The sequence below is a fragment of the Castor canadensis genome, chromosome 8 (genome assembly GCF_047511655.1).
Source record: "Castor canadensis chromosome 8, mCasCan1.hap1v2, whole genome shotgun sequence".
Classification (NCBI taxonomy): Eukaryota; Metazoa; Chordata; class Mammalia; order Rodentia; family Castoridae; genus Castor; species Castor canadensis.
The window spans coordinates 142,445,024-142,472,113 of NC_133393.1; the positions used below are offsets into that span (position 1 = coordinate 142,445,024).

At 38.8% G+C, this 27,090-nt stretch overlaps 1 protein-coding gene across 4 annotated transcripts in view; it reads left to right on the plus strand.

The window, feature by feature from the left end:
* Polr3b (RNA polymerase III subunit B) overlaps window positions 1-27,090 on the plus strand; it is a 117,197-nt gene that overhangs the window by 57,314 nt on the left and 32,793 nt on the right. For all 4 annotated transcript variants that reach the window (XM_074084293.1, XM_074084292.1, XM_020184475.2 and 1 more), the window contains 7 exons: window positions 2,646-2,720; window positions 3,282-3,380; window positions 7,437-7,564; window positions 16,211-16,420; window positions 18,834-18,992; window positions 20,491-20,608; window positions 24,179-24,321. In XM_074084293.1, the coding sequence (XP_073940394.1) occupies window positions 2,646-2,720; window positions 3,282-3,380; window positions 7,437-7,564; window positions 16,211-16,420; window positions 18,834-18,992; window positions 20,491-20,608; window positions 24,179-24,321 (932 nt within the window). The remainder of the gene's footprint in view (window positions 1-2,645; window positions 2,721-3,281; window positions 3,381-7,436; window positions 7,565-16,210; window positions 16,421-18,833; window positions 18,993-20,490; window positions 20,609-24,178; window positions 24,322-27,090) is intronic.

The following is a 27,090-nucleotide window of genomic DNA, read 5'->3' on the forward strand; positions in this document are numbered from 1 at the left end:
CCTTTTTCATTGTTAAAATAGTTAGCAAAAACTTCAAAGATTAATTTAAAGAATTAACACAAAATTAATAGGAGGGTTGAATATTCATGGGAGACAGCCTCTACCCTGAGAGAGCTCAGTCTCCTGGGAGAGGCTGAAATAATTCCCAATAACAGTCAACTGTGCTGGTAATTAATGCTGGCCACTGTTTTTTTTTTTAATGGATGTACTCTATGTGTAAGGCTTTAACTATATTCAACCCTGTGGTATTGGGTTATTATTTTCATTTAACAAATGAGGAGACCGAGGTTCAGTGAGGCTAAGTAACACACTCACAGCTATAGAGCGGTGGAGTGGGTTTTTACTTGTAGGTCCTTAGAAGTCATTTGACTCCAACAATCATACTTTTTACCTGCTACATTTTATGGCTACAAACTGAGATTGGTAGAGTTGTGTTACTTCTGTGTAAGGGAAAGGAGAAAGGCAAGAATGGAAATGTGGAGAGTTGAAGGAAAAGAAAAACATTAGACCCAACAGAAAAGTGTAGGCTATTTTTGTTCATCCTCCAAATATTTATTAAGGGCTTTTGCATAGGTACTGTCCAGCACTGGCGGTACAAAAAATGAATGCAGCAGAGTATCTGGTCCTTCAGAGGCCCTGCCAAATGTTTAAGATTGTCTCTTATTCTTGGTTTTTTAGTTCCTTGTGACTACTCTAGTTCTTGTTCTTCTAAGACTGATAATTTTTCCCCTCATTTTCTTTGACTTGTTTTGTTTTCCAGTAAATTCCTAATGCTTCCATTAAATTTCATTTTTGCTTAAATTGACTGGAATTAGTTTCTCTGATGGTATACCTGAAAATGACTTACCTGTCTGAACCCTAACTTGCCACTTACTGACTTGTATAATTCTGAATATATTACATAAGTTTCTGAGCCTTGGTCTCCTTGGCTATAAAATGTAAAATAAAAGTGCCTACCTAGGATTGTTCTGAGAATTAATTGGCAAACTGTGATACATTCTCATAGGGAGCCAGGAACATATTAGGTGCTTTTTTAATAGCTGTTATCAGCATGGCCTAATTAGGGGCAGGAAAAGCAATGATATGTTCTAGGTTACTTTTTTTTTTCTTCTTTCATATCTAATATAATTAGGCATATTCTAAAAGAAAACTAATTTCTTAGAAGTAGTTTTGTAATGGTAGACCATAGATCTGGCAGGAAGAATATTAGAACTTAGTGGGTAAGTAGTCCCTCCCCTTCCTTTCTGCTGTCACTTGAGAGTTTTAGCCTGAGCTACTGCAGCCTTCAAATGGGGTGCAGTGTCATGCTGCTTCCCTGCTAAGAAGAGGGCAGGATTTTGAGGTACTGTTGATGTCCATGAAAAGCTCACCCAGTTCACTTTTTAGCAACTTGTGTTTCCCTTTTGTCTTGTGCAGCTCTTCTCAGCTGTTTGGAAGTACTCATTAGTGCTCACGTAGTTACTTTGCTTTTGGTGGAGTGCACAAGTGTCTGCTGGTCACTTGCTTTCCTCTGTAAGAGCTGCTTATCCAAATAGCAACCGCCCTTGACATTTTCCTGCTGCATGCCAGCCTTTGTGTGGGTGTTTCCTTGTGGTGGCCAAGCCCTCAGAGGAAGTCACCACTGACATTTATAGGTCAATCTTCCAGAATGCGCTCTACCTTACACACAATGCATTGCCACATATCACAAAGGAAGGAAGCTTTGTTCTCTGCAAACGTGTAGCCACTCTTTTTGCTAATGTATGGCTTTAAGTAACCTGTTAATCCAGCTCAGTGATGTTTATCCTAAATCAAACTATCCCAAACATCTGGATAGTCATCAGACCCTCACAAGAAGTACCATTATTAATCTTTAGTGAGAATACTTCTTTGCCTGACAACTCCATTGGTACTACAGCAGTCCCCCTTTACATGTGTGGGGTACATTCCAGAACCCCAGTGGATACCTAAAAACCACAGTACTAAACCCTATATATGGTTTTATGGTTTCTTTCTTTTTTTCTTTCGCTTTTTTGATCTGATAACTGAGACTGCAACTAGATGACTCTCAGATGGGTAACCTATGTAGTGTGGGTACACTGACAAAAGGATGATTCACATCCCATACAGGATGGAGATGGCAGGAGATTTCCCCCACACTACTCAGTGTGTGCACAATTTAAAGCTTAAGGATTATTTATTTCTAGAATTTTCCACTTAATATTTCCAGACCACAGTTGACTTTGGATAAATGAAATCACTGGAAGCAAAACCACTGAAACTAAGGGAGACTACTGTGTACCAGGTATCCCCCATAGGACGTCAGGAAATGCTTCTGGAATGATTCGTGTACACAGTCTTTGAACATATGACATGGCTTCATTTCCTTTCTAGACTTTATTAGAGCATCATTTTTGTGCTGCCTTTTCATTTAAAACCAAACGTTTCCTAGGCTACTTGAAGGAAGTACTGTGTGTGTGTACACGTGTATGTGTATGTGAGAAACGGTAGTTCCCGACATGTACACACATGCAAAAGTTCCTCGGTGTCCTCAAGAGATGTAGAAATGACTTTACATCTACATCTTCCCTCATTTCACTATGGTAAAATTTGCTATCATTCTTCTTTGATATTACTATTAATTTGCTACTGTCTTTCCATTCTAGGCCTTACATAATTGTTAAGAAACAGAAGCCAGCAGTCACTAATAAGCATATGGAAGAGCTGGCTCAGGGGTACAGGTAAATGACCAAAAGTAAAAATTATCAACCTTCTTAAATACATGCACATATATTTTAATGAGCACATAGAGCATTATTTGATCCATTCTGTTAAGAAAAATATATTTTCATTTTCAGTCTCTTAATTCCTCCCCATCAAATATGCCAGCTAGTTAAAAAAAGCATTCTTCTTCATGTGAGGTTGCTTGGACATGGTGAAATATTTATCAAGTTAGATCATGAGGCTTACGGATTTTTAGTATAAATTACCACACTGTTAAATGTTTCTAATGAGGAAAGGACTTACACCAGTAAATTAATAATACACACTGTCTCTCATCATATGGAGTTTCTGAAGTCTAACTTTTTAGAAGTGAATAATAGATTAAGAAGAATCAGAGACCTTAATGCTTTTACTTTAGAGATTTGTGATCACTCTATGATCCAAAAGTAGGTTTCAGTTATCTAATAAATTAGTATTTTCTGGGAGAGAAAGTATTTGGACCTAAACGAAGCCAGTATCTTCCACATATTGCAGTAAAATGCTATTTAATAATGTCTCTTTTACCAATATTTTCCCAGGAATTTTGAAGATTTCTTACATGAAAGTCTAGTTGAATATTTAGATGTGAATGAAGAAAATGATTGTAATATTGCACTTTACGAACATACAATTAATAAGTAAGTTGGATCCGTACAACCATAATTACAACCTGCTCTCACTATAGAAACTATCTTCCCTTTTCCTTGTCCTCTTTGATTCTTCAGTTTTGTATTCTTGTAATAAAGAATTGTTAGAAATACACTTTTATAATGAAACATACCTATTATTTATTCCAATTGAAAGTATCATAAGATTGCTAACAAGTCATCTTTAAATTTAATTATTCTTTCTATTCATGTGATACTTGTGTATACTTTTAAAAAGGAATTGTTTCTCGATTTTAATATCCAGTTATTGTGAAAATTGAACAAGTTACATAAAAATCAGGCTACATAAAATGTGTTTTCTGGAGAAGCTTTTTTTATCAGTGGACATCTATATTCTTATTGTCAGTACAGGAATTCCTTACATAGTACGTTGTAAAGATGTCTTTAATCTTATGTGCAATGTAAACTTGAAATGATAATATGTTCATACTACTTTTCTAGAACAGTGATATTTTGGAAGCATCTGTGTTCCACTTAGAATGCATTAGAGAATATCTATACAACTAATACCACTTATCTGAAATTGGAGTTTTTGCAGTTAAATAGGGAATTTAATATTCTTACTTGATAACTATTTATACCTGCAATCGAGAAATCGAGGAACAACCAGTTGTCTCCTAGTAGAAGAAATATATTACTATTTTTGTGCTATAATTTGGTAAATAATGCTTTTTAGTCAGAATTTTTATTCCTTAAGATTGTGTGTCTCTGTAATTACTGTTTTATATCTCATTTCAAGGTTGAATATAGAAGAGAACTGTTTTGCAGTAGCCTTATGAATTTTCTTTTTCTTTTTTTTGGTAATACTGGGATTTGAACTCAGGGCCTCATACTTGTTAGGTTTGCTACCTCAGGCACTCTACCACTTGAGCCACTCATCCAGCTCCTTGCTGTAGCCCTGTGAATAACTGTTTTAGCCTTCATGGATCTCAAGCTAAAATCCTGAGTTTCAGCTCTGAACCGTCTCCTTCTCCATATCCACATCCGTTCTTTAGCTTATCAGGCAAGCTCTTAGAATAGAGCAGAATCTGAGCTTTTTTCATCATCTCCTCCACCCGTGCCAGGTCACAGCCATGGCTTGTCTGGGTTCTTGCAGCAGGCTCCTGGCTATTGCATGTGTCCACATTCAGTCTGTTCATGTAGAGCAGCATGCTTACGTCACATCTCTGCTCACTTCCCCCGTGGTTTTCATTTCCCTCAGAAGTCCTTACAGAGGCCCCCAGGTTCTTACTCCATCTGCTCTTTCTTGCTTCCTACCTGCAGCATCCTCTCCCGCCTCCCCTCACACACAGTTTCAGCTACCCTTGCCACTCCTTGAAACACTGCTAGCACACATCTGCCTCAGTGCCTTTGCTGCCTACCATGGCCTCTGTCACACCCACATGATTCCCTGCTTCTCAGGTCTACACTCAGGGTCACTTTCTGGTGAATCTTTTCCTGATCACCCTATTTTAAAGTGGAAACCCTGTCTCTGTCCAGCCCTCTTCACTGCTTTATTCTTCTAGTGCTCGTTGTCATAGAAAAAGTCTATATATTTCTGATTTATCTGGGTATGTCTCTCCACTATAAGCTTCATGAGGCACAGATAATTCATACTTAAGAAGTTTCTTTATGATGTAGAAATGCATAAAATTTAAAGAATGAATCCCTTTTCTTCTCCATCCCACTAGACTCCATCCTCCACAAATAGCCAGTGCTTATTAATAGTTTAATGTGTATCCTTCTACATATTTTTCTGAGTACAGACATACTTACGTGATGCCACACAACATGTGTACATAAAACAATGATGACATGTTTTCAGTGTCTTTAATTTTTAAACTTAAGCGTATTCTGGACATTTTCTATATTAGTGCATGTATGTATATTTGTATATATACATATAAACTTTTTAAATTGATGTTTACTATTATCTTCTTATATATAGTTTATCTTGCTTGTTCCCTATTGATGATTGGGTTGTTTCTAATTTTCCCACTATTGGAAGTAAGAAATTACTTGATATTTAACTTCAGGTAAATTTAAATGCTCTATGCACAGTGAAGAGAAGTCTCTTAATTCCTATTCAGAATAGAAACTTATGATTTTAAAGGAAATAATTTATCTGCTTTTTTGTAAAATTGGAATCCAGAGAATTTAGATGTTCAATATTTATTAGATCGAATATGATCTCATATGTACTGCTGTTAAAATAAAAGGAAAAAGTTTCCCTTTTTTTCCAAGTTAACTCAATCTTTATATTTGAAAAGTAGTTTTTATTTACATGGGAGATGTCAACCTGGCCAGTACATAAGCAAAACAGTGTACTTAAAAGCAAACTCTGTTCTAGCCTATAAAGTGCAGTTTTTAAGTTGATGCTTTAAAAAAGAAAGAATGAAAAAAAAAAAAAAAAAGCCTAGAACCCTTTTACTCCCTGCTGACAAAGGCCCAAGGTGTCTGAGAGGATTAGGATTCTGCTAGCTCCTAAAGATATTCTTCTAACCAAGAGCCTCTTTCACCAAACTAATGACAAAATTCAGTACTTGTATTGGGGGGGAAAGTAGCAGTAGTGGCTCACACCTGTAATTCAGACTACTTGGGAGGCAGAGATTGGAAGGATTGTGGTTCAAAGCCAGTCTTGGCAAAAAATTAGCAAGACTCCCATCTCAACAAATAAGCCAGGTGTTATAGTTCACACTTGTAAATCCCAGCTACACAGGAGGCATAGGTAGGAGGTTCAAAGTCCCGGCCAGCCTGGACAAAAACACAAGACCCTACCAGAAAAATAAAATACAAAAGGGCTGGAGGCATGGTTCAAGTGGTAGAACACTTGCTAGCAAGTGTGAGGCCGAGTTCAAACTTGAGTACTGCCAAAAAATAAATATATGGGAGATCTTTCATCAGGTCTAATGATCCAGTTCCTTAGACACCACTCTCCACCGGCACCGTAAAGCACTGGAATTGTTACGGTTGCTGTTCACAAACACTTCAAGTCAGGACGGGGCAGCACTGAGATCATGGATCCCGAATGTGATACCTGCTGCTTTCAGCAAAGATCGGAAATAACTGGCTGCTCTTTCCCACTAAAACATCTCATTTGCCCTATCATTTAGCCCAAAACTGCTTTCCACAGAAATATATTATGAAAATACCCAAGATTCTGACTCCTACTCGTCCAATACATAGAGCAGAGCTGTTCAATAAAAATATAATGCATGCCACCAATACAAGTGCAAGTCTCGTAGTAGCCACATCATAAAAGTAAAATGACACAGGCAAAATTCATTGTAATAACTTTATTTAATCCAGTATATCCAAACTATCATCTCAACATGTAATCAATATTTTTTCCTACTACTAGTCTTCAAATGCACTTATAGATTTCATCAGAAAGTCTGATTTAATTTACATTTGAAAAGATTGACAAATGTAAGTTGTTTCAAACATAAAGGTTTTAAGTAATAAACTGAGTTGTTTGGTTTAAACTTATTTTAAATAACTTTAAATTTTAAAATTCACCTCTTCTGTCACAGTTGCCTAGCATTTCCATGCTAAATAGTCACAGTTAGCTTGTGGCTACCACACAGGTCCCCATGGGTCACCATAAGTCTCTGTAGAGGGGTATATTCCTGTCCTAAAATAGTGACGTAGCCTTCTCATTGATGTAACTTGGAAGAAAATGGAACAGCAGGCTACTCATCCACATGGAAATCATGAATACTGTGTTTCTGTATTCAATAAAGTAATTTTTTTATGTGTTACATAAGCAGTGTATATTACAATAATGCTTTATTTTCTACATAAGCAATTCTATACGGTCTCCTTTCTCTTGTGTTTCTATCACTAATAAAAATTTCTATCACTAAAAAGTTTTAAATTCCTATCTTCTACAACATTTTATTTAGACATGTTTTTATTTTTACCAGTTTTAGTAGCATCAGTTTATTGTCCCCCTTGGGAACATAGGTAATATATTTTATACCTTTTAAGAGACATTGATTTTAATACCTGAGTCCTAAGATGTCTAATTCTTAATTAACTTGCTAGAGATACCACGCACTTGGAGATCGAACCCTTCACTCTTCTCGGTGTCTGTGCTGGCCTGATCCCATACCCTCATCATAACCAGTCTCCAAGAAACACCTACCAGTGTGCCATGGGCAAACAAGCCATGGGTAAGATTGCCTTCTCAAACTCAGTTCTAAATACTTGGAGTAAGAGGTAATATCTTGATTCTTCACTGGTGTTACATTTTTGGGCAAATCAGATGTCGGTCATACCTGAGTGTTGCGAAGCTCAAAGCAAAGCTTGCAGGGGCCCCTATCCTGTCAACAGTTTAAACGAAAATACAGAAAACCCCTCTTGACTTGATCAAACAAAGCAGTGTGTAATAAATATCACGGAATGATGAGGGAGTAGATATAAAGAGCAAAGCTCTACAAAATGATAGTTATTAGCCAGGAGAGTTGGGGGAAAAAAAAGCAGAGAAGCTCAGGGATGAAAGGAGGAGGGGGAAAAACAATCAAGGTAAAGATATACATTGTGTATTAGGGTATACTTGGAGTTGTCTGGGTGACAGTCATGAACCCATTGTATCCTTCTTGCTAGCGTTAGCTTCTGAAACTTTTTACACCAATTTCTGTGTTAATTTTCCTTCCTCCTTTATTTTTCTTGCCTTTCATCTGTCCATCTATCAGTTTATCCATCCATCCATACTTAGCCTTTATTAAGTAAGACTGTCGAACAGGTAATGGAATGGAGCCTAAAAACAAAAGATGAGGCAGAGCCCTGTGCTTAAGAAGTCACAGTCTAATAGAAGAAGTCAAGAAATAAAACAGCAGTTCCCTCTAGGATGATACCTGCTATAAAAGGCCACCAGCCAGGATCTAAGGAAATCAGAGGAGGAAGATCTAGCTAGCATTTCATGGGAAAGTCCTAGTACTTTGGTGTGGCTATTTAGTACAGTATGGGTATACATGTGTGGTAGAGAAGAGTTTGACTTTTGCCCTGAAGTTAATACAGTGAGAATTCTAGCCCCTCCCACCCCCAAAAAAAAACCACCACAAGTTTTGCTTATAAACCTTTGCAAAATTTTTTTAAATTCTAATAAATTTTCTTTTATTTATGCCTGTGACATCAACATGACTTGTCATCTCCAATTTTAAGTGCTCTTACAGAGCCTCATAAAGAAGTTGTAAAACCTCCTATGGAGGGGAAGGTTTTTGCATTGCCTCTCAGTTACCAACAACCAGCTGCAACTGGGCATGGCTTGACCATTAAAGGAATCCTACTTCTTCAGTGTAGGCAGAGCATACGATTTCTTCTCAAGTTTTTATGTTGCCCTTTGGCTAGGAAGAAATAAAAAGCGTGTTGTCCTGCTCCTATTTACCTGAATGATGTAAAGCCTGAACAGTTGGGAATAATTCCCAATGGGAAAATCTAAACGGTGGCTCATCAATTTCGCCTTTCCCATTCATCCTTAGCGGCAGCGTAGGCTGATGTCCTGCTTGTGCTTCTGACTCGCTAACAAGTTGAAATATACAGTGCTGAACCTTGCGTGTCATGAAAGGGCTATCACTTCTATTGGGTTTACCAAAGCATTTTGTTTCCTGATGTGAATCCCAGCTGAAACAATACACCTTTTGTGTAGAACCTTCAGCAGAATTAACGGAAGACTAATCGCTTCATCGCTAATGCCACTCTTTATGTGTTTGAAGATTAAAACAGAAGAGCTGCGGCTGTCTCCACTCAGTGAAGCTTTTTTTTTTTCGGTTTAGGTTGTAGTATTAAAGGAAAGAAATAACATTTTTATTTTTGTAACATCCACCAAAAAAAAAGCAACCTTTATTTTGTGGCCCTTAGTATCTGAAGTGTTGGGTTAGTTACCACACACAGTTAAGCAGGATCAGTGTGTACAGAAAGCCAATTCAGTGTCTGTAGAGTTCTTTTGTAGTTTTCTGTGTGAAGGTTTTTTTCCTCGTTTTGTTGTGAGTGTCATTTGCAATTCATTGTCTGTGTTTTCTGAGGTTGGTGTATTCAGCTGCTCTGACCCTGGGTCCTGCACATTTAGCTCCTTGGATACAATCCTCTGACGTTACTGCTGACGCTTGCAAGACAAAAGCCACTGAATATCTTAAGTAATAAAAACTGCCTTTGTTACTGTTTGTTATTATAAAACACCTGACTGGAAAGAAAAGTGTGGAGGGAAGTACGTTTGAAGTGGACACATGGCATAGCCACATTCTCTCTGCACACTGAAATTGCTGCAGAAGTATTGAGCATGGTCCATATGAAAAATCACAAAGGTGGGGCAAAAAAAGTTGGTAGAGGGAGAAAACTCACTGCAGAGACCCAGGTCTGTACAGCAGACCTAGCGTTTTGAGTAAGACTCCCTGGATCATTTGAACCCCGTGCAGCCATGACAGCTGATAATTAAAAGTCACACTCTCTCATTTTAAATAGGCATTAAATTTCACATTCTGTGCAGACTTTCTAAAGTCATATTTTAATTGCTGTTTCTTTGTCAGTCTGTGTAGAAAGTGAAAGACAGTACCCCAGAACTGTGACTAAATATTCTAGCCAATTGGGAAAATTTGCTGCATAGCAGCCCTTATTCCTTCAATATCACCTCCCCTCCCACCAAGAGAGTAAAGTGGTAAGTCATTTTCTATCAATATCACGGAGACCAAGACTAGCACAGATCACAGAAGCTGAAAGCCTTACCTCATATATAAGAGAGAGCTAATCTAGCATAAACACCAGCAGAGGGTGTTTCTCAAGTTTTACTCACATTACGCTATTAATAAAGTTCAGGTTTCCACACAGCATCTCTGTGCTACTGAGAAACTCTTCTCTTCCGTGGATATGGCTCTGTGGTAGTAACTTGGCTCAGAGAAAGAAGTCAGGTAGACATCTGGAAATGCAAGGTCTCCAGGTCACTTAGCACTAGGAGCAAAAGCTGTGTGTTGGAGCTGCACTGTGTGGACTCTTCGTGGCACCAGTGCGAATTCACACAAGTCACACCTTCATATCCTGTCTATTTTATTAGTTGGCAATCCTGTAGGGGAACACTTTCTCCTGCTTAAAAGGATCACTCAGTCACTATCAGCTCAGTTAATGAATATGCATCATGGCCTTCCTCCATCCCCCAGCACAGTTTCTTACCAGCCCTTCCCCCTTCCACTCCAAATTGCTGGAACTTGTTTTTTTAAACTCAGGAGCTAATTCATCCTCTGTTTTTGTTTTCAGTGGATTCTGTTCCTAAGAAGACAGTTTCTCCTCTTGTGTTCTGCACTTTAAAGCAAGATGGAATGTCCTGGAAATGTTCAAAATACATGTTATACAAAGATCCTCATAAAATTTTGTTTCATTCTACACCTCCACCCCACTTTGTTTTAGCATATTTAATTTTTGTTTGGGAGTACAAAATGAAAAAAAGTATCATGGCCAAATTATCCATAGGAATTCTGTTTAGAATCCTGTTAATGTTTTTATTATTGTAGCTATTTTAGATATAAGCTTACGCAGTGTTTTATAAGAATAGAATACTAATGAAGGTAAAATTAAAGTTTAGTTTGTAGGTTAGAATTGGAAGTAGAGTGGGTGATACTGCAAAGTAATGGGATATATATTTTTATTATTATATCTACTACCAATATTGTTAATATTGGTTATAATGAATGTTGCCACTTACTGAGTGCCCAAATTCTTTTTTTTTTAAGGGAGTGTGGTAACACTGGGCATTAACCCAGGCCTCATGCATGCTAAGCGTGTTCTCTGCCACTTAGCTACATTCCCAAGCCCCCAATTCTTGCATCCATTTTCTTTTAATCACAACAGTTCTGTAAGATATAATGCACATTTTTTTCTGACAAGGAAGCTAAATCCAAGTTTCGTTGAATGACTTATAAAAGGTTACATTATGTCTTCTATGTAATATTAGCTATAAAATTTACTGGAGGCTGCTCAGCTAAAACTAACCTCTCTAGTCTGCCTTCCCTGCTAGACTATAGAGTATATGTTCCTTTTTATTTATTCACTCATTTTTTATAATCATGTTGTACTGTGGGTACATTGTGACATTTACAGAAGTGTTTATAATATGTCTTAGTTAAGTTCACCAACCTCCATCATTTATCCTTCCCACCATTCTTAGAATACTTTCATTAGGTCTCGTTTTTCCATTTTCATACATAAGTACATAGTTCTACCATATTCACCGTTCTACACCCTTTCTTTATGTTGTCCCCCCTCCCACTGGTACCAATTACCAGACAAGACCTGTTTTACCTTCCTATACTCCATTTTAGAAAAAAGACATTTTGTTTAAGATAGCTATACAGAGAATTTCATTATGGCATTTCCATGTATACAGGTATTATATCCTGATAAACTCCTTGAAGACAGGGACTGTCTTATTACTGTATCCTTGTGCCTAGCATAGCTTAAGACTTAATGAATGTTTCAAAATGAGGTAATGAAACTTTGAGTATATAAAAATTGTTAAGCAATCAGGAGCAAATTTTCTGGAACAATTTTGAACCAAAGAGTGAGTTGGAGTAGTTCTACAACCTGATTTTTGACTTTCTGTAAAACTACAGTAATACACGTATGATATTAACAAAAGGGCAAAAGTATAGTTGAGTGGGACAGAATTAAGAGTCCTGGGGCTGGGGATATAGCTCAGTGGTGGTGTACTTGCCTAGTATACTCAAGGTGCTGAGTTTGATCCCCAGCAGACACACACACTCCAGAAAGAGACCCGTACATTTATGGCCAATTGGTTTTCAATGAAAGTGTCATAGCAGTTAACTGGGGAAAGGAAAGTCTTCAATAAAATAAAATCTTTGTATATCTATAGGGGAAAAAATGAGCATGAATTCATACCACATAAAATTAACACAAAATTGATCATATCCCTAAATGTAAAAGCTGAAACTATAAAACTTGAAGAAGGACACATCAGTGGAAAATCTTCACAACTTGAGTTAGATTAAGATTTCTTAGGATACACAAGTACAGACTGTAAGAAGGAAAAAATAATAAACTGGAATGTCTTGAAACTAAAACTTTGCTCTTTGAAAGACACTGTTAGGAATATGAAAATGCAAGCAACAGAATGGGAGAAAGTATTTGTGATTTGTATGTATCTAGTAAATGTAAAGAACTCTTCTGTAATAAGACAACCCAATTAAGAGATAGGCAAAACAACAAAAAATGAGACACTTTACAAAGTAATAGGAATGACCCATAAATACATATGTCAAACTGTGTTTAACAGTATTAGTTGTCCTAAATTCAAATTTTAAGTACTGTGAGATACTACTGCACACATATTAGAATGATTAAAATTAAAGAGACTGGCGAATTAAATGTCAATGAGGATGCAGAGTGACCAAAGGGCTCATGCATTGCTAGTGGGAGTGGAAAATGGTATAATCACTCTGGAAAATACCTTGACATTTCCTTAATGTTAATCATACCTTACCAAACAACCCAGAAATATCACTCCTGGGTATTTACCCAAAGAAATGAAAACACACAGAGATTTGGCTCGTGAATGTGTATAGCACCTTTAAAACCAAAAACAAATGAGTGGAGAAACAAAATGTATATTCATACAATAGACTCCTACTCGTCAATAAAAAGGAGCAACCTTTGATACACATAACCATGTGGATGAACCTCAGAATCATTATGCTAAATGAAATAAATCATGCGTGTATATATGACTGAATTTATATAAAATTATAGAAAATGCAAGCTAATATATTGTGATGAAAGATATGATTAATGGAAGCCAGCACCTGTGTTTGTACCTGCACTCTTAGCTACTTGGGAGACTGAGATCCAGATGATCACAGTTTGAGGCCAGCTAGTGCAGTTGGCCATCTCAACCAATAGCTGGGCCTGGAGGCTTGTCATCCCAAGCTAAGTGGGAGGTTGAGATTGAGAGGGTCATGGTTCCGGGGCACTCCAGGCAAAAAGACTTAGGAGACCCCATCTCATTGGAAAAAAAATGGGCATGATGGTGGGCACCTGTCATCCCAACTACAGCGGGAAGCGTAAAATAGGATTGTTGTCCAGGCTGGTCCTGACCAAAAGCAAGATCCTATCTTCAAAATAACCAGCGCAAAAAAGGGCTGGAGGTATGCCTCAAGCAGTAGAGTGCCTGCCTAGCAAACATGAAGCCCAGAGTTCAAACTCCAGTCCCACCAAAAATCAAACAAAGAGAAAAAACACAATCAGTGGTTTACTAAGACCCAGACAGATGAAAACCTCTTTGGGAGGTGTTAGAAATGCTCTGGGTCTTGGTTGTAGCAATGTTTTCCCAGGGGTGTGTCTGTCAGGACCCATCAGTTTGTACCCTTTGAGTGGAGGAAGTCAACTGCTTTATAATGATTACATACAACAATGATTAGCCATGCCAGTTTCTGACTTAAGAAAGTTATCAAGAAAATATGGCTTTGTAAGAAAGATTATGTCCTGAGTAGTAAGAAAAGGAAGTTACTGCATACTAGTTACAGGGAATCGGGCAATAGGAGTAGCATACAGATATTCTCACTGTGTTTATTATTTTATACGTATGTGAGCCCTTTTTAAGGAAACTGAACATAGTGAGGAGAGCCTTCTAGGTTGAGCATGTGCTTTGCGTAGGCAAGCCTTAAAATTTAATTTCTTATGACATGTTCTCAAGAAATTGCTTATTAGCAAAATAATCAACCATTCATGTTTTTATAAAAGTGCAGGATCTGATAACTTTTTAAAGTTCTGTGATACAGAAATCATAGTTTATAAATCATACTTTAATATAGACACCCATTGTGCTGCTAAAAATGTGTAGACATGAATGCTCCCACAGGATAAGTTCTTTAAAAAGTGTTTAAAGAAAAATTGCTGATGAGATCATAAGCCCAATCATGTGCTAAACAATTTTACTCTTCCCTCACTTTGTGGTCAGTCGTAATGCCCAAGAATTGTGTTGTGGGCCTGGTAGCACGGTTTATAGGAGGATCCAGGCCTTTGGCCCTCGTTCAGAGGCACAGCCATTTATGCTCCCCTGTTGCATGATAATGCTTGTCTCAACTTCCACAAGATGCGTTTGGCAGCCTGGTGGGACGTTGCCAGAACCTAGTCTCAAGCTGGGTAAGATACACAATTGGAGCTAAATTGCAACATAAATTTTAAAGAATTTCATGAAAAAGGACAAACTTGTCAGTGAACTTCACCACGATCTGAGCAGCAGTAATCTTATTTTAAAGCAGTAAGTGATCTATTGCCAGGTATCACATCCAGTTTATTAGTTGGAACTAAAATAACATAACTTAGTTGGCAGTTTATCATGCAGACTCAACAAAAAGTTTATAAGGTTCAGTTTACCTGTTTTTCTACTGAATCTTGGTAACTTTTCTAGAAATTTAGGCAAAAATACTTGCTGTCATTAAAAGTATAATGACATTTATTGAGCATTATAATGAGCTCGGTTCTGTTCTAGGTGAATTTCTGTGGTATATCCCACAGATTTTATTACCGCTTTCAATAGTAATTGTCAAAAAGAGTACCATATCATCTTTGTTGGTTGAATAATTTTTAGCTATTCAGTTGAGACCAACATTGATTTATTAATATAAATATGGAGAATTTAAGGGAAATAGAGCTTTAGTATCTGTTTATCCTAGGCTGTAACTCCGTTAAGTGGCACATAGCTACCCTAGGGTTTGTGGGTGCCTGAGTCACGATGGAGGCCTATGCACAAGAGAGACAAGGCTGCCTTCTTCCTCCTAATGCTAATGTCTATTCTTAACTCCTCTGTGCTTATGGGGAGAAAACAGATACCCAGGAGAAGCTAAAGAGGCTTGATAGTCCCCATACAACCTCAACAGTCAGGCAGGCCTGAGTTTCCCAATTTTAAGTCTACATGGGATCAACTGTATGTCCACAAGCTGGAAGACTTTTCTTCAAGCAGCCCATGGATCCCAGTCTGTTTCTAATGGGACAAGAGAGGAAGGGTTAACCTTCTGATTTGATTTCCAGTTGACAGCAACCCAGTACCACCTTTCCAAGGACCCATCAGGTGGAAAGGCTGATTGCTGAGGAGGAAAGAGCCATTCTGGTTGGACCAAACCTTAGCTTCCTTAGCAGAGGGGACCTTGCCTCTCTCCATTTGTCTCCACTGTTTAGTACAGGGGAGATGTTTACTAACTGCCTAGAAAAAGAATAAACAAATGAACAAATCTATTCTTCTTAGCCTTCACTTGAATTCTTCTTTCTTCTCTTCTCTCCCATTTTCTTTTTCATACCGAATATGATGGGGTTTTTTTTTGGGGGGGGGCGGTGTAGGGAGATACTAGGGTTTGAATTCACTGCTTCACACCTGTGCTAGGCAGGTGCTCTATCGCTTGAGCTATATCTTTTGTCCCACCTTGTAAGTTTTTCACCCATGGATACTGGAAGTTGTTCTCCCATCACCTCTTCCCAGCAACTAGAAATGGGCCTGGAATAGAATAAAGATTTGTGGACATACTTATGAAATTAAGCAGTGACAACAGAAATTGTCAGGATCAATTATATAAGTCCAAAAAGTTAAAACTATTTAGATTGGTATACCCTGATAATAATTCGTAGAATTTTAAACATTAGAAGAAAATGGCTTTTAAAAAAAAAAAAAAGTAGCCACCATGTGGGTATTGCTCTTGAAATGTTTGGCCTGAAATTTTTCTTTATTTTAATTAAAAGTTAATGTGCTTTATCTGTTTTGGTTGCTACCTAATTGTTTCATACAATTAGAATTTTGCATTTTGTTTTCTTCAATATCATTGAAGGTACCATTGGATACAACCAGCGAAACAGAATTGATACTCTCATGTATCTACTAGCCTACCCACAAAAACCCATGGTTAAAACAAAAACCATTGAGTTGATTGAGTTTGAGAAGTTGCCAGCTGGACAGAATGCGACTGTGGCTGTGATGAGTTACAGTGGCTATGATATTGAAGACGCTCTTGTTTTAAACAAGGCCTCCTTGGACAGAGGTAAGCGAATTTTCAAGGCTCTAATACCAAAAGTGCTTTTTCAGGTTGATTAATTTAAAAATCACTTGGTATCAAAATGATAATGTCAAATTTTAAATGATTTCAGATTTACAATATATAAACAGGACAGTTGTGTTTTGGTGATAACTTTTTCTTTTATTGGTGACTTGAGATAGTTTTTCAAAAAGAATACATACAGGAATTTGTTTATTTTCCACCAGGATACCATATATAAAATAAGTATTTTGAATATATTAAAAATATATTTTGAATAACATATTCAAGAACAAACCTGCTTGAGAGGGCATTTGCCCCCCAGATGGAAAGGCTAATTACTTATTGTACGTCTTAGCCCCATAATCTAGTGTATATATATTGTGTAATTTTTTTCCCTTTATCGTTGTGCATTATGGCATTTACATATGTTCTTACAATGTGTCAAATATATCATATTTGAATTCACCCGGTATATGTATTTTTTAACCAAGTGACAAAAGTTAAAAATGCACCTATGCAAACCCTCATGTAGTTGTGTCATGCTTTTCTTTCTCCATTTTATGACAGTTTACTTTTGTAGGCCACCACTTCATGATGTGCTAGCTGTTGCCTGATCTGCAAGCTGACTTTTCTATTCATAATCTCTGTTTCTCTTTTTCCTCCCTGGCATGCCCACTATGCCTTCCCCTTCCCTCTTTCTAGTTGCTAGGCAGCCATAATAGTACTTCTAGACATGTGTCCTTGGCATCAATGTTGGCTGCACTAATTTATGCCTCTTTTTTTTTTTTCCCTTCAAATGAAAACAGCCATACTTTAAAACTAGATGTTTTCCTTTCTGATTAACTGGTAACATTTATGTGGAAATCTGAAGACTATGTGATGTCTGTCAGAAACTGCAACACAATTTAATGGCCTCTAGCTTTTAAACTACCACCTGTAAATAAAATGTCCATTTGCACTTAGAAGAAAACACTTCTCTATGTTATGCAGTTCAGATTCTCACTGTACTCTAGCGTGTTGCATTTACTGGCTGTTGTATGACATTTCAAGATCATATTATGTTTCCAAACTAGCTGGCTATCTGAGCAGAATTTATTATAGTGACACACAGATTACTAGGAGCCATGATGACAAAGACTTGCTAAAAGACATACAGATATCCTTATCTGCTGTCTAGTTGTAGAAATTTATTTCATCCCACAGTCACTTCAAATTAAAACAATTACATTAGACTACTGAAATTTTATTTAGAAATCCACTTTTACCTGATTGATATTTTTTAAACTCACATACTCAGATTACTTGAAAAAGTTCCACTTTGTTGGAGAATCGTAATTAAGGGTTTCACAGCCATATATTTGTTTCATTAGTAATCACTGGCATTTAATCCTGAGATATTTTCCTGCTAAATGAATTTTGACCTGGCTCAGTCTATCCTAAGGAAATTAAAGAGGGAATCCAGTTCAGCATAACTACTTTTCCAAGCCACAGAGTCTTGGAAATTATATTTAGTGTTGAAGGAATGATCGACTGCTCTTTTGAGGAACTCCACAATTGACAGATTGTTGTCATGTTTTGTTTTTGAGGTATTCCATAGTTGAGCATTTCCCCCCTCTAAAGGTTTTTCTTCTGTCCATTTTGCTTTTTTTTTTTTTTTTTTTTTTTAATGTTGGTCTCAGGCTTTTCCCTCATCCATCAGATAGATGCAATCTGAAAGAATTAATTAAACTTCAGGACAGAGATGAACTATCTCTCCCACTAAAATCATTTGATTGTGTGTTCCTTTTATTCTCTTTCTTCTCTGGAAGAAAAAAGTATTTGTTTGCTTGCTTATTTGTGACTGCCCATAAATGCCAAAATCAGAGAAAATTTTCCAAGGAAACTTAGCAGAAGTTATACACCAGAAGTTTCGCACCAACGATCCTGGCTAAGGGGTTGGGCCTGGTCTTTTCTCAGCTTAGCTCCCAACTTGCTGGGTGTCTGTGGCTGCTTAATATCTTTGGACCTCACTCAGAGTGCCTGTGAAAAAGAAGGGCTGTGCAGGTGATTTCTAAGGCCCTTTCCAATGCTAATTTGTGGCTCTGTGTCACTCTGAGATTTCTCTTACACTGCTCCAGTATGGCCTGTGGATTTCCTGCTGGAAAAAAGTGGAGATGCCTGTGTTTGTATGGACAGTTGACAGGGGAGGGGCCTTAAGCCATTTCTCCAGGTTAACAGGTTGATACTTGGTTAGCCACGTATCAGGACTTGGCAGGACTGTGTCAGCCCTAGATTATCTAATTGTAGGACAGTTTGGGGGTTTGAGGGAGGGTGAAATGCAGTGGATTGTCAATAGCACAAATCCATGTTTCTTCATAGTTTCATATTATGTATTTTGAACTACTAGTAGTTTTGACCAATTTCGGTTTCATTTTAGGCTTTGGCCGTTGCCTTGTATATAAAAATGCTAAATGTACACTGAAACGATACACCAATCAGACTTTCGATAAAGTGATGGGGCCCGTGTTGGATGCCGCTACGAGGAAACCCATCTGGCGACATGAAATTTTAGATGCTGATGGTATTTGTTCTCCAGGTAAAAGCCTTTTAAAAACTAATAAATTTTAAAGAAATAAGAAACTTTAATGTATACTTTTAGAAATGAAAGTTAACCAACTTCATTTCTGTATATTTGGTAAGTAGGGCAGAAAGAAACAGCAACTTACTATACCGCAGTCTAGACTCAACCATTGAAGTCCTTTTCAGTGAATTCCCTTCCAGTCAGTTTTGCTGTACATTATTTTTTTACATATCAATTATCTATTCTAATTACAATTTTCAATCATAGAAAAGCCAAATTTTAAGGAAATGATCAGAATAGGATCTTGTCCCTGAATCTATACTATTTCTTAATTTATGGATTTTGCTTACAGACTGACTTTAGAATCTTCTTTCTCTACAGGGTGTGGCTCCGTTATAATTACAAACTTGTAATGAATTTATTGATGCAACACACAGCTCCCCCCCACACCCCATGGGTCTTACAGACTAGTGGGGAGGCTGACTTTAATCGAAGGATCGCACATAAACATACTTCAGATTGCACCCAACTTAAGAAACATGTGGGTAGCCATTACGCCATTGTGGCAGGAGGATCCAGCCTGCTTAGGAAGCTCAGGATGGCCATCTGCAGGGAAAGGGGCTGAGATCTGGAGAGCGGGTGAGGGTTAACGCCTAAGAGAGGAAGAGACTTCCAGGAGCACAGGGTCTTGTCTGGAGAAAAGGAGGAAGGGAGGGTGCAGTGGGTCTAGCCTAGGCAAGACATCACAGCCTTAGCTTATTTTTATTGTGATCCCTAAAGTGATGACGTGATTAGGTATATGTTTTGAAAAGATCATTTTGACTGAAGTGTGGAAACAGGGTTTGAGAAGGGCACCAGAATAAAGGAGAGACCAACCAAGCACTCTGTCAGCAGATCAGGCACCGTGCACATACCTTATTATGGTCGGTCCTGGGGTGGTCAGTAATATATTGATCTGTGGTTCCCCAAGACACACTTACACAACTTCCCCCCATTCTCTCTGCCTTTATTTCCTAGAAAATTTCTCTCACCCTTAACACTGGTTAGGGTGGCTTGAAAAGTAAGTATGGTAGGTAGGTAGTCTTTGAGCTTACCATGAATAGATGCAAAGCGGAAATGGGAGTACCAGCAAAGCAAAACCGAACAATGTTTTGATTTCCTCATTGTCCAAGTTAGGTTGGTAGTAACTTATAACTGTTTGAAATAATTATAAAGTAGTCCAAACCTGTCCAAATACCCTAAGAGGTGTATAAAATTGCTTGACTGAGATGACATTTCTCTTGTTAATGTAGTCTCCTAAATAAGTTTCTTAATTTTATTCACATTATGGTCTTAGTCCATGATTCTTAAAAATGGCTTACAAAATTACACATGAGCTTTGTTCCCACTGCGTGGACCCATTTCATTCTTTCCTATCTGGATTTCAAGTCTAACCACATAGTTTTACAGTCAAGCAATCTTTGCATTCTACAGATGGTAATGATATATCAAATACTCTTTTTCCTTTCCTTAGGTGAGAAAGTAGAAAACAAACAAGTGCTGGTAAACAAGTCCATGCCCACAGTGACTCAGATTCCCTTGGAAGGAAGTAATGTACCACAGCAACCACAGTATAAAGATGTGCCCGTAACGTAGGTATTGGTTATGCCTTGGTAAGACATAGAAAGGTTAGGAAAATTGTAAGTTTGATCTTGGTAGGTTGAAGAACTAGAAATACCAATCTGAGATACTGTTACTTGTCATGAAAACAGCATAGCATAGAAGATAAAACCAGGCTGTGGAGTTGTGTAGACTTTACAACCTGCTATGAGGTGTGACCCAGACAGGCAGGAGCTCCAGGTAGAAAGAACAGGAAAGTAATGTGTCATAAATGGGCCTGAGTTTTGTAGGATCAGGGCAGCTTGATGCTGCTGGATGTGGAAGAGTTGGGAATTTGTTCTGTAGCGAATGACACATCAGATTTGTGTTTTAAAAAAATAAGACACACTGACTCCAACACGGCCTCACCAGTGTACTTTCTAGAATAGGAAGTTCTAGGACTGGTTGTTATTATCTCACATGGGTAAAGCATTTAAACCCTGGAGGCCTCATTTTCTCATCTATGCAATGAAGCAGTTAGGCTTGTTAATTTCTAACTTTCCTCTCATCTCTGAAATAAAATACCACGATAGTCACCATACTGCGATGTAGAAACCATCTAGGAAAAAGAACAAGGGATCTGACCCTGCCAAGGTGGGCTGGTCTCGCTAAATTCAGAAGGAGGGGGAGAGTGGCATAAGAGAATGAGACTCCTGAACTGAGCAAGGCAGTTTCACAGACCCACCACACACACAGGTGTTGAGGCCTTCTCTGTGCCAAGCACTGTGCACATGTGCCAGGGGTACAGAACTGACATAAGCTACGAGTCTTGCTTGCATAGAGTTACATCCAGTTGGCAAAGACCTCCACACAAAAAAAGTACAGTGACTGCCATAATGATAGTGCTTCTTTGAGAACTTTTTTACTCTACCAGTTACTGTTCTGGACCTTTTACTAAAGCTACCCTTTTCCCTCCGTGAGCTCTGATCTCTTAATAGCTTAGTAGAAAGGTGTGGAAACAGAGGCAAGAAGCAGTTAGGTGACTTCCCAAGGTCACATAGCTATACATAGCAGAGGCAGGATTTGAACTCATACATTCTGGCATCAGATCCCCTCTTGTGCACTGTGTTAAATGCAGCAGTGTACGGAGGGGGCTGCGCACTTGTCTCTGGAGTAGAAGCACAAAGGAGAATGGGAATTTCACTTGAGGGAGAGTCCAGATGCTATCACTGGAGTCCCACAAAAAAAAATTTCTTAAAGCTGTAGCTGTGGGTATGCATGGTGGCACCCTTCTGCCCTGAAGGAGGAAACTTTTTCGTTCAAAGCCCATCTGTCCTTCTCCTTACTCCTAATTCCCTTTTTACAGAGACCTTATTCTGTTATTTCTGTCTTCTCATATTTTCAACCTGTTTTTTGAACAATTTTGTGTGTGTGGAGGGGGTACTGGGGTTCGAACTCAGTGCCTCATGCTTGCTAGGCAGACACTCTACCACTTGAGCCACCCCACCAGCCCCTCAACCTGTTTTTCCTTATTTCTCCCCACTAGAAAATGTGCTCAAATATTTATCATTGTAGGAAAATAGTAGCCTTTTCTGAACTTTGTATTCCTTTCTAGCCACCATTCTATTCCTCTTCCTTTCTCGGGTCATCTCCATTTCTACTTCTCCACCTTCCACTGGCTCCCTGTCCTCTGAACCAGCCTCCTGCCTCTTCATCTCACTGAACAGCTCTGGAGAGGTCACCAAAGACATCCAGTGCATTCTTTTCATTCAAGAAATATTTGTAAGCACTAACACTGTACCAAGAAGTATTCCATCTGCAAGGGGTGGCACAATAAACAAAACCAGCAGCAGTGCCTGCCCTGTGGAACTCATACCCAAGTGCAGGAAGACAGGCAGTGAATAAACAAGTCCAGAATTGGTTAGGTTTGCCAAACTCAGTGGATTCCTTGGTCCCAGTCTTGTGAACTGAGACTTTGTACTCTTAGTGCCTGGCACAGTGCCAGGTGAATTGATAAATTACATATGACCTTTGTATAGCATTTGTCACCACTGGCAGACCCCTCCCCTTGATTTTGTGACACCACCTCACCTGTGACAGACCCTCCTGTGCTCTAGTTGCTCATTCACAGCCTCCCTTCCTGCCTGCATGATTATGACTGTGTTCAAGCCAGTAGCTCTTGTACCTTGTCTGAATATGCTCCCCTACTTGCAGAATTCCAGGCTTCCACAGAGACATCTGGTGCTGGAGGTATGGCTCAAGTGACAGAGCACTTGCTTAATAAGCACAGGGCCCTGGAATCAAACCCCAGTACTACAAAAAAAAAAAGAAAAGTAACAAAAACAAAAAAACCCCTCTTCCAAAGAGACCACCACTGTCACCTCCATACTTAATTCTTGGGCATGTCAGCAGTGCACAACCTAGATAGGAACCATCCTCCCCGCCAGCCCCAAACAGGTTTCTCCTTGAGTCTCTCTCATAGTGGTGATGGGCACCTCCGTCTTAGCCAGTCATCAGCAGCACAAACCTGACTCCTTTCACCTGCCATGCACACCAGTTCAGCAAGTCCTGCAGATTTTGTCTCCCTGCTCTTCCTTCCTACTGTTTCTGAGCTCTGGTCCCCACTACTGCCCAGACTGTTAGTAATTGTTAACAGTTCACCTGCCCCCAAGCTTCCCCTCTCTTGGCTCCACATTAACTGCCTGTGGGATTTTTCTAAATTACTCATATGGCCATGTCACTCTCTTGGGGAAATAGAATAAAACTCTGAGTGACATTATTGTCTGTGAGGTAGGATACACAAGACTGCCCTCAGTGTCCTCACAGTGCCTCTTGCCCTCACCCTGCACACCAGACCCACATATCTAGGGAATCACCTCTTATCCTCCTTTGGGCAGTCACTCAGGATCCTCCCTCTGCCTGGTCAGGTCTCACCTCCAGGCTTACCTCTTCTATGGCAATACTGACAGACCTCTCCTCCCTGCACCATCCCGACCCCTAGCAACTGACTAACATTTCCTGGTCTCCATACCACTGATGTCTTGGCCACACTCCGCCCTCTGCCACATTGGAGGCAAGCTCCCTTTGTATAGGAACTGTGTCCTCTCAGTTATCTGTGTGTCCAGAGCCTGCAGGGATGGGACACTTACTAGAATCTTCATAATGTCTGTTGTATGAAAAACTCTGAGAGGCAAACCATGTGGGGAAAAAATAATAATGAAAAGCTGAGTAGATTAAAGAACTATTAAAGAGGTGGTGAAAAACTTGGAGTTGGATTTAATAGGCTCTACTCAAATCCCAACCCTACTCCATGAGGCAGGTACCCTTTGAGAAGTCACTTAGCCTATCTAAGCACCCGTTTTCCTTGTCATAGTAAGGGAATAACAATGTGGGATGGTTGTGAGAATTCAATTACACTATACCTGCCTCATGATAAATGTATAGGACTGTAAAAGGGAAATTGTAAAATTTGAATTTAATGTTTAAAAATGAAAGTTATTTTTCAGAGCATAAGATGAGAGTATCAAATTATTTTGTGGTAGGATTAAATAGAATATGTTATGGGTGATAAATTCACCAAGGGCACTTTAAAAACGGTTTTAGTGACTTTCTCTTTACATTAGTTACAAAGGAGCAACAGATTCCTATATCGAGAAGGTGATGATATCTTCCAATGCTGAGGATGCCTTCCTGATTAAAATGCTCCTGAGGCAGACACGGAGGCCAGAGATCGGGGACAAGTTCAGCAGTCGTCATGGGCAAAAAGGTAATTTGATTAGAACTGAGCATTCTGAAGAATTTATTAACCACACGTATATGAAATACAGTTTCTCTGTTAAAAGATTTAGTGCGTTTGAGAAATTACTACAGTGTTATCAGAATGATTAGTTTTATTTCTCAGTTTATAGTTTAATGACATTTAAACATATACAAGAGGGTTGCTTATCTGAGCTGTTTAATTCCCCTTTCATCCTCTGCCCAAAATTATAAATAACATTCTAGATATTGTATCTATTGAAGTACATGTGACAACAGTCATACTACCATTTTCTTCTAATGAAAGGTACATTTTTAAAGTACAGTGTGTTCTGTTGAGTCATTGTATCATAGGATATCAATTCTAGAAGATACCTCAGATTGCCTGCCCCCTTATTTGGCAGCTGAAGTTCAGAGCCAGGCAGGGGCACACAGCTAGTTGGCTGCTGAACTGGTATTAGAATCTGCTCTCCTGACCCAGTGCAATGTTTCTCTAATGCACACCAGTCCACCTCCATAGCTAATCCCATTTTGAGCTTCTCCTTTTATTGATGGCTACTGCTCAGGTTTTCATACATTTGTGGTTTTGTTTTGTTAAATCTTCAAGAAACATAGCACATTCGTTATTGCTTAACTCATTTTCAGTCGGATCTCATTGAGTCAATGTGCATAGTGTTTAAAAATGCGGAGTTTGTCTGGAGTTTGATTTTTGGCCATGCCTGTGGCTTAGCTTTAAGAACAACAACATCTAACACCCTTGTAACACTAACTATATGTCTGGCACTTTCCACGTACTCATTTGGGACTCAGACAGCTCTTGGAAGTACCTTCCATTATTATGTGCATCTTACAGATAAGGAAACAGGCACAGAGAGATTAATAGCTTGCCCAAGGTCACACAGTGTGGCAGAATTGATTTTTGAATACTGTCAGCCTCGATCCATAGTCCAAGATCTTAAAACTAAATATATAGGGGGCTAGGGGTGGGGCTCAAGTGATATACACTTGAGCCAAACATTGTCTGGCATGGGAGGGGCCCTAGGTTCAATCCCCAGAAGTGCAAAAAGCAAATAAGTAAAAAATATCTAACTTATAGGCCACCTTGGCGGTTAGCATTGTGTCTGACTTAGTAAGTGTTCAAGAAGTGGCAACAATGGTCATTAATATTGCTGTTCTTCTTTAGATAATACTTGAAATGCATTTCTTCTACTTTTCAACCTTGATTCTTACCACTGCTTATGAATTATAAATTATTGTAATATCTTGTTGTTAGTGGATTGGTTTGATGGATAACTGCTTGCTGTTTTTAACTTTATTTGCCAAGCTACTATATCAAGTATTACACTTTGGTCAAATAAATCCAGTCTTAGTTGTCACTGCCAATGAACTATTTCAGAATAAGATACTATTTCATACTAAAAATGTTTTTAGTTCATTCGACGGAAGCAAGATTATTTTATCCTGTCAATATTTTTAAGAAGTCGTTCCACACAGGACCAGTGGCTCATGCCTGTAATCCTAGCTATTTGAGAGGCTGAAGTCAGAAGGATCACAGTTCCTGGCTAGCCTGGGCCAAAAGTTGGCAAAACCTAAGCTCAACCAATAGCTGAGTGTGATGGTGCCCATCGGTTATTCCAGCTACAGAGGGAAATGTAAAATAGGAGGGTCATGGTCCAGGCCAGCCTGAGCAAAAAGCAAGCAAGACCCTATCTCAAAAATAATCAGAGCAAAAAGGGCTGGAGGCATGGCTTGCCAGTAAGAACAAAACTGTCTGTAGGGAGCTATTTCTCTTTTGTCATTGGCAGTTTCTGAGATGCACTCCTGAGTCATTCTGGAGTAACTGTAATCTTATTTGCAGCCTCATTTTACTTAACTATGGACAAGGGCAAAGTTTGACATCTTCTTAGAAAGGATCAACCCTGGAAGCTTTACAAGAATACACACTGTGGGCTAAGGATGTAGCATAGCAGTAAAGTACTTGCCTGGCATGAGCAAGGTCCTGGATTTGATCCCCAGCAAGGTTCCAGGTTTGATTCCCAAGCACTGGGAAAAACACCAAAAAACATATCTAAGAGAGTATCTCATTTTGAATCAATTTACAAACTTCCAATACCAAATCCTCATCTTTATCTCATTAGAGTGTTGTGCAGAGTTGGAGATTGACAAATATGTCAGTAATTATCCACTGTGTCCTAGTTCCACTAAACTTCTTAAGAGCAGAGACCAAGTCTTTAAATTCTCCATAGACCCTTCCTTGCAGCAGACAATAGATACTCACTTGATAATGGTTGACTCTCTGAATAAATAAATGAATGAATTGAAGTTCTCTTGACAAACAAATTCTCTACTTTTGATGGGCTAGTTGTCCTCAGGTCGTAGTGGACACTGCATGTCCATGTATGTGCTGGTGAGAGGAAATCCCACCAGATCAGGAAGCCCCTGGAGACATAGGCCTCTGTGTGAAATATCAGGAAGTCTTTGTGCTGTAGCATTTTTTCCAGACTGTTAATGTGATGGGGATAGTGTTCACTGACAGAAGTGATTTCTAACTTCCAGTAATCTGAAACAGTGGATTTTAGAGATGTGCTCACTTTTAGGGGGACTCTGATGTACACGTGTCTCTACGAAACTGGAGGAAGTCCTCCCAGGGTAGCTGACCTTTCACTTGGAGTGAGGAGTTTGTCTTGCTATTCCAGATGGCATTTAATCCAAGGGTAAAAACCTTCTGATTAGCCCACGCTCCCTTGATAGTGCCCTCTCTCACAGTTTCATTGGATTT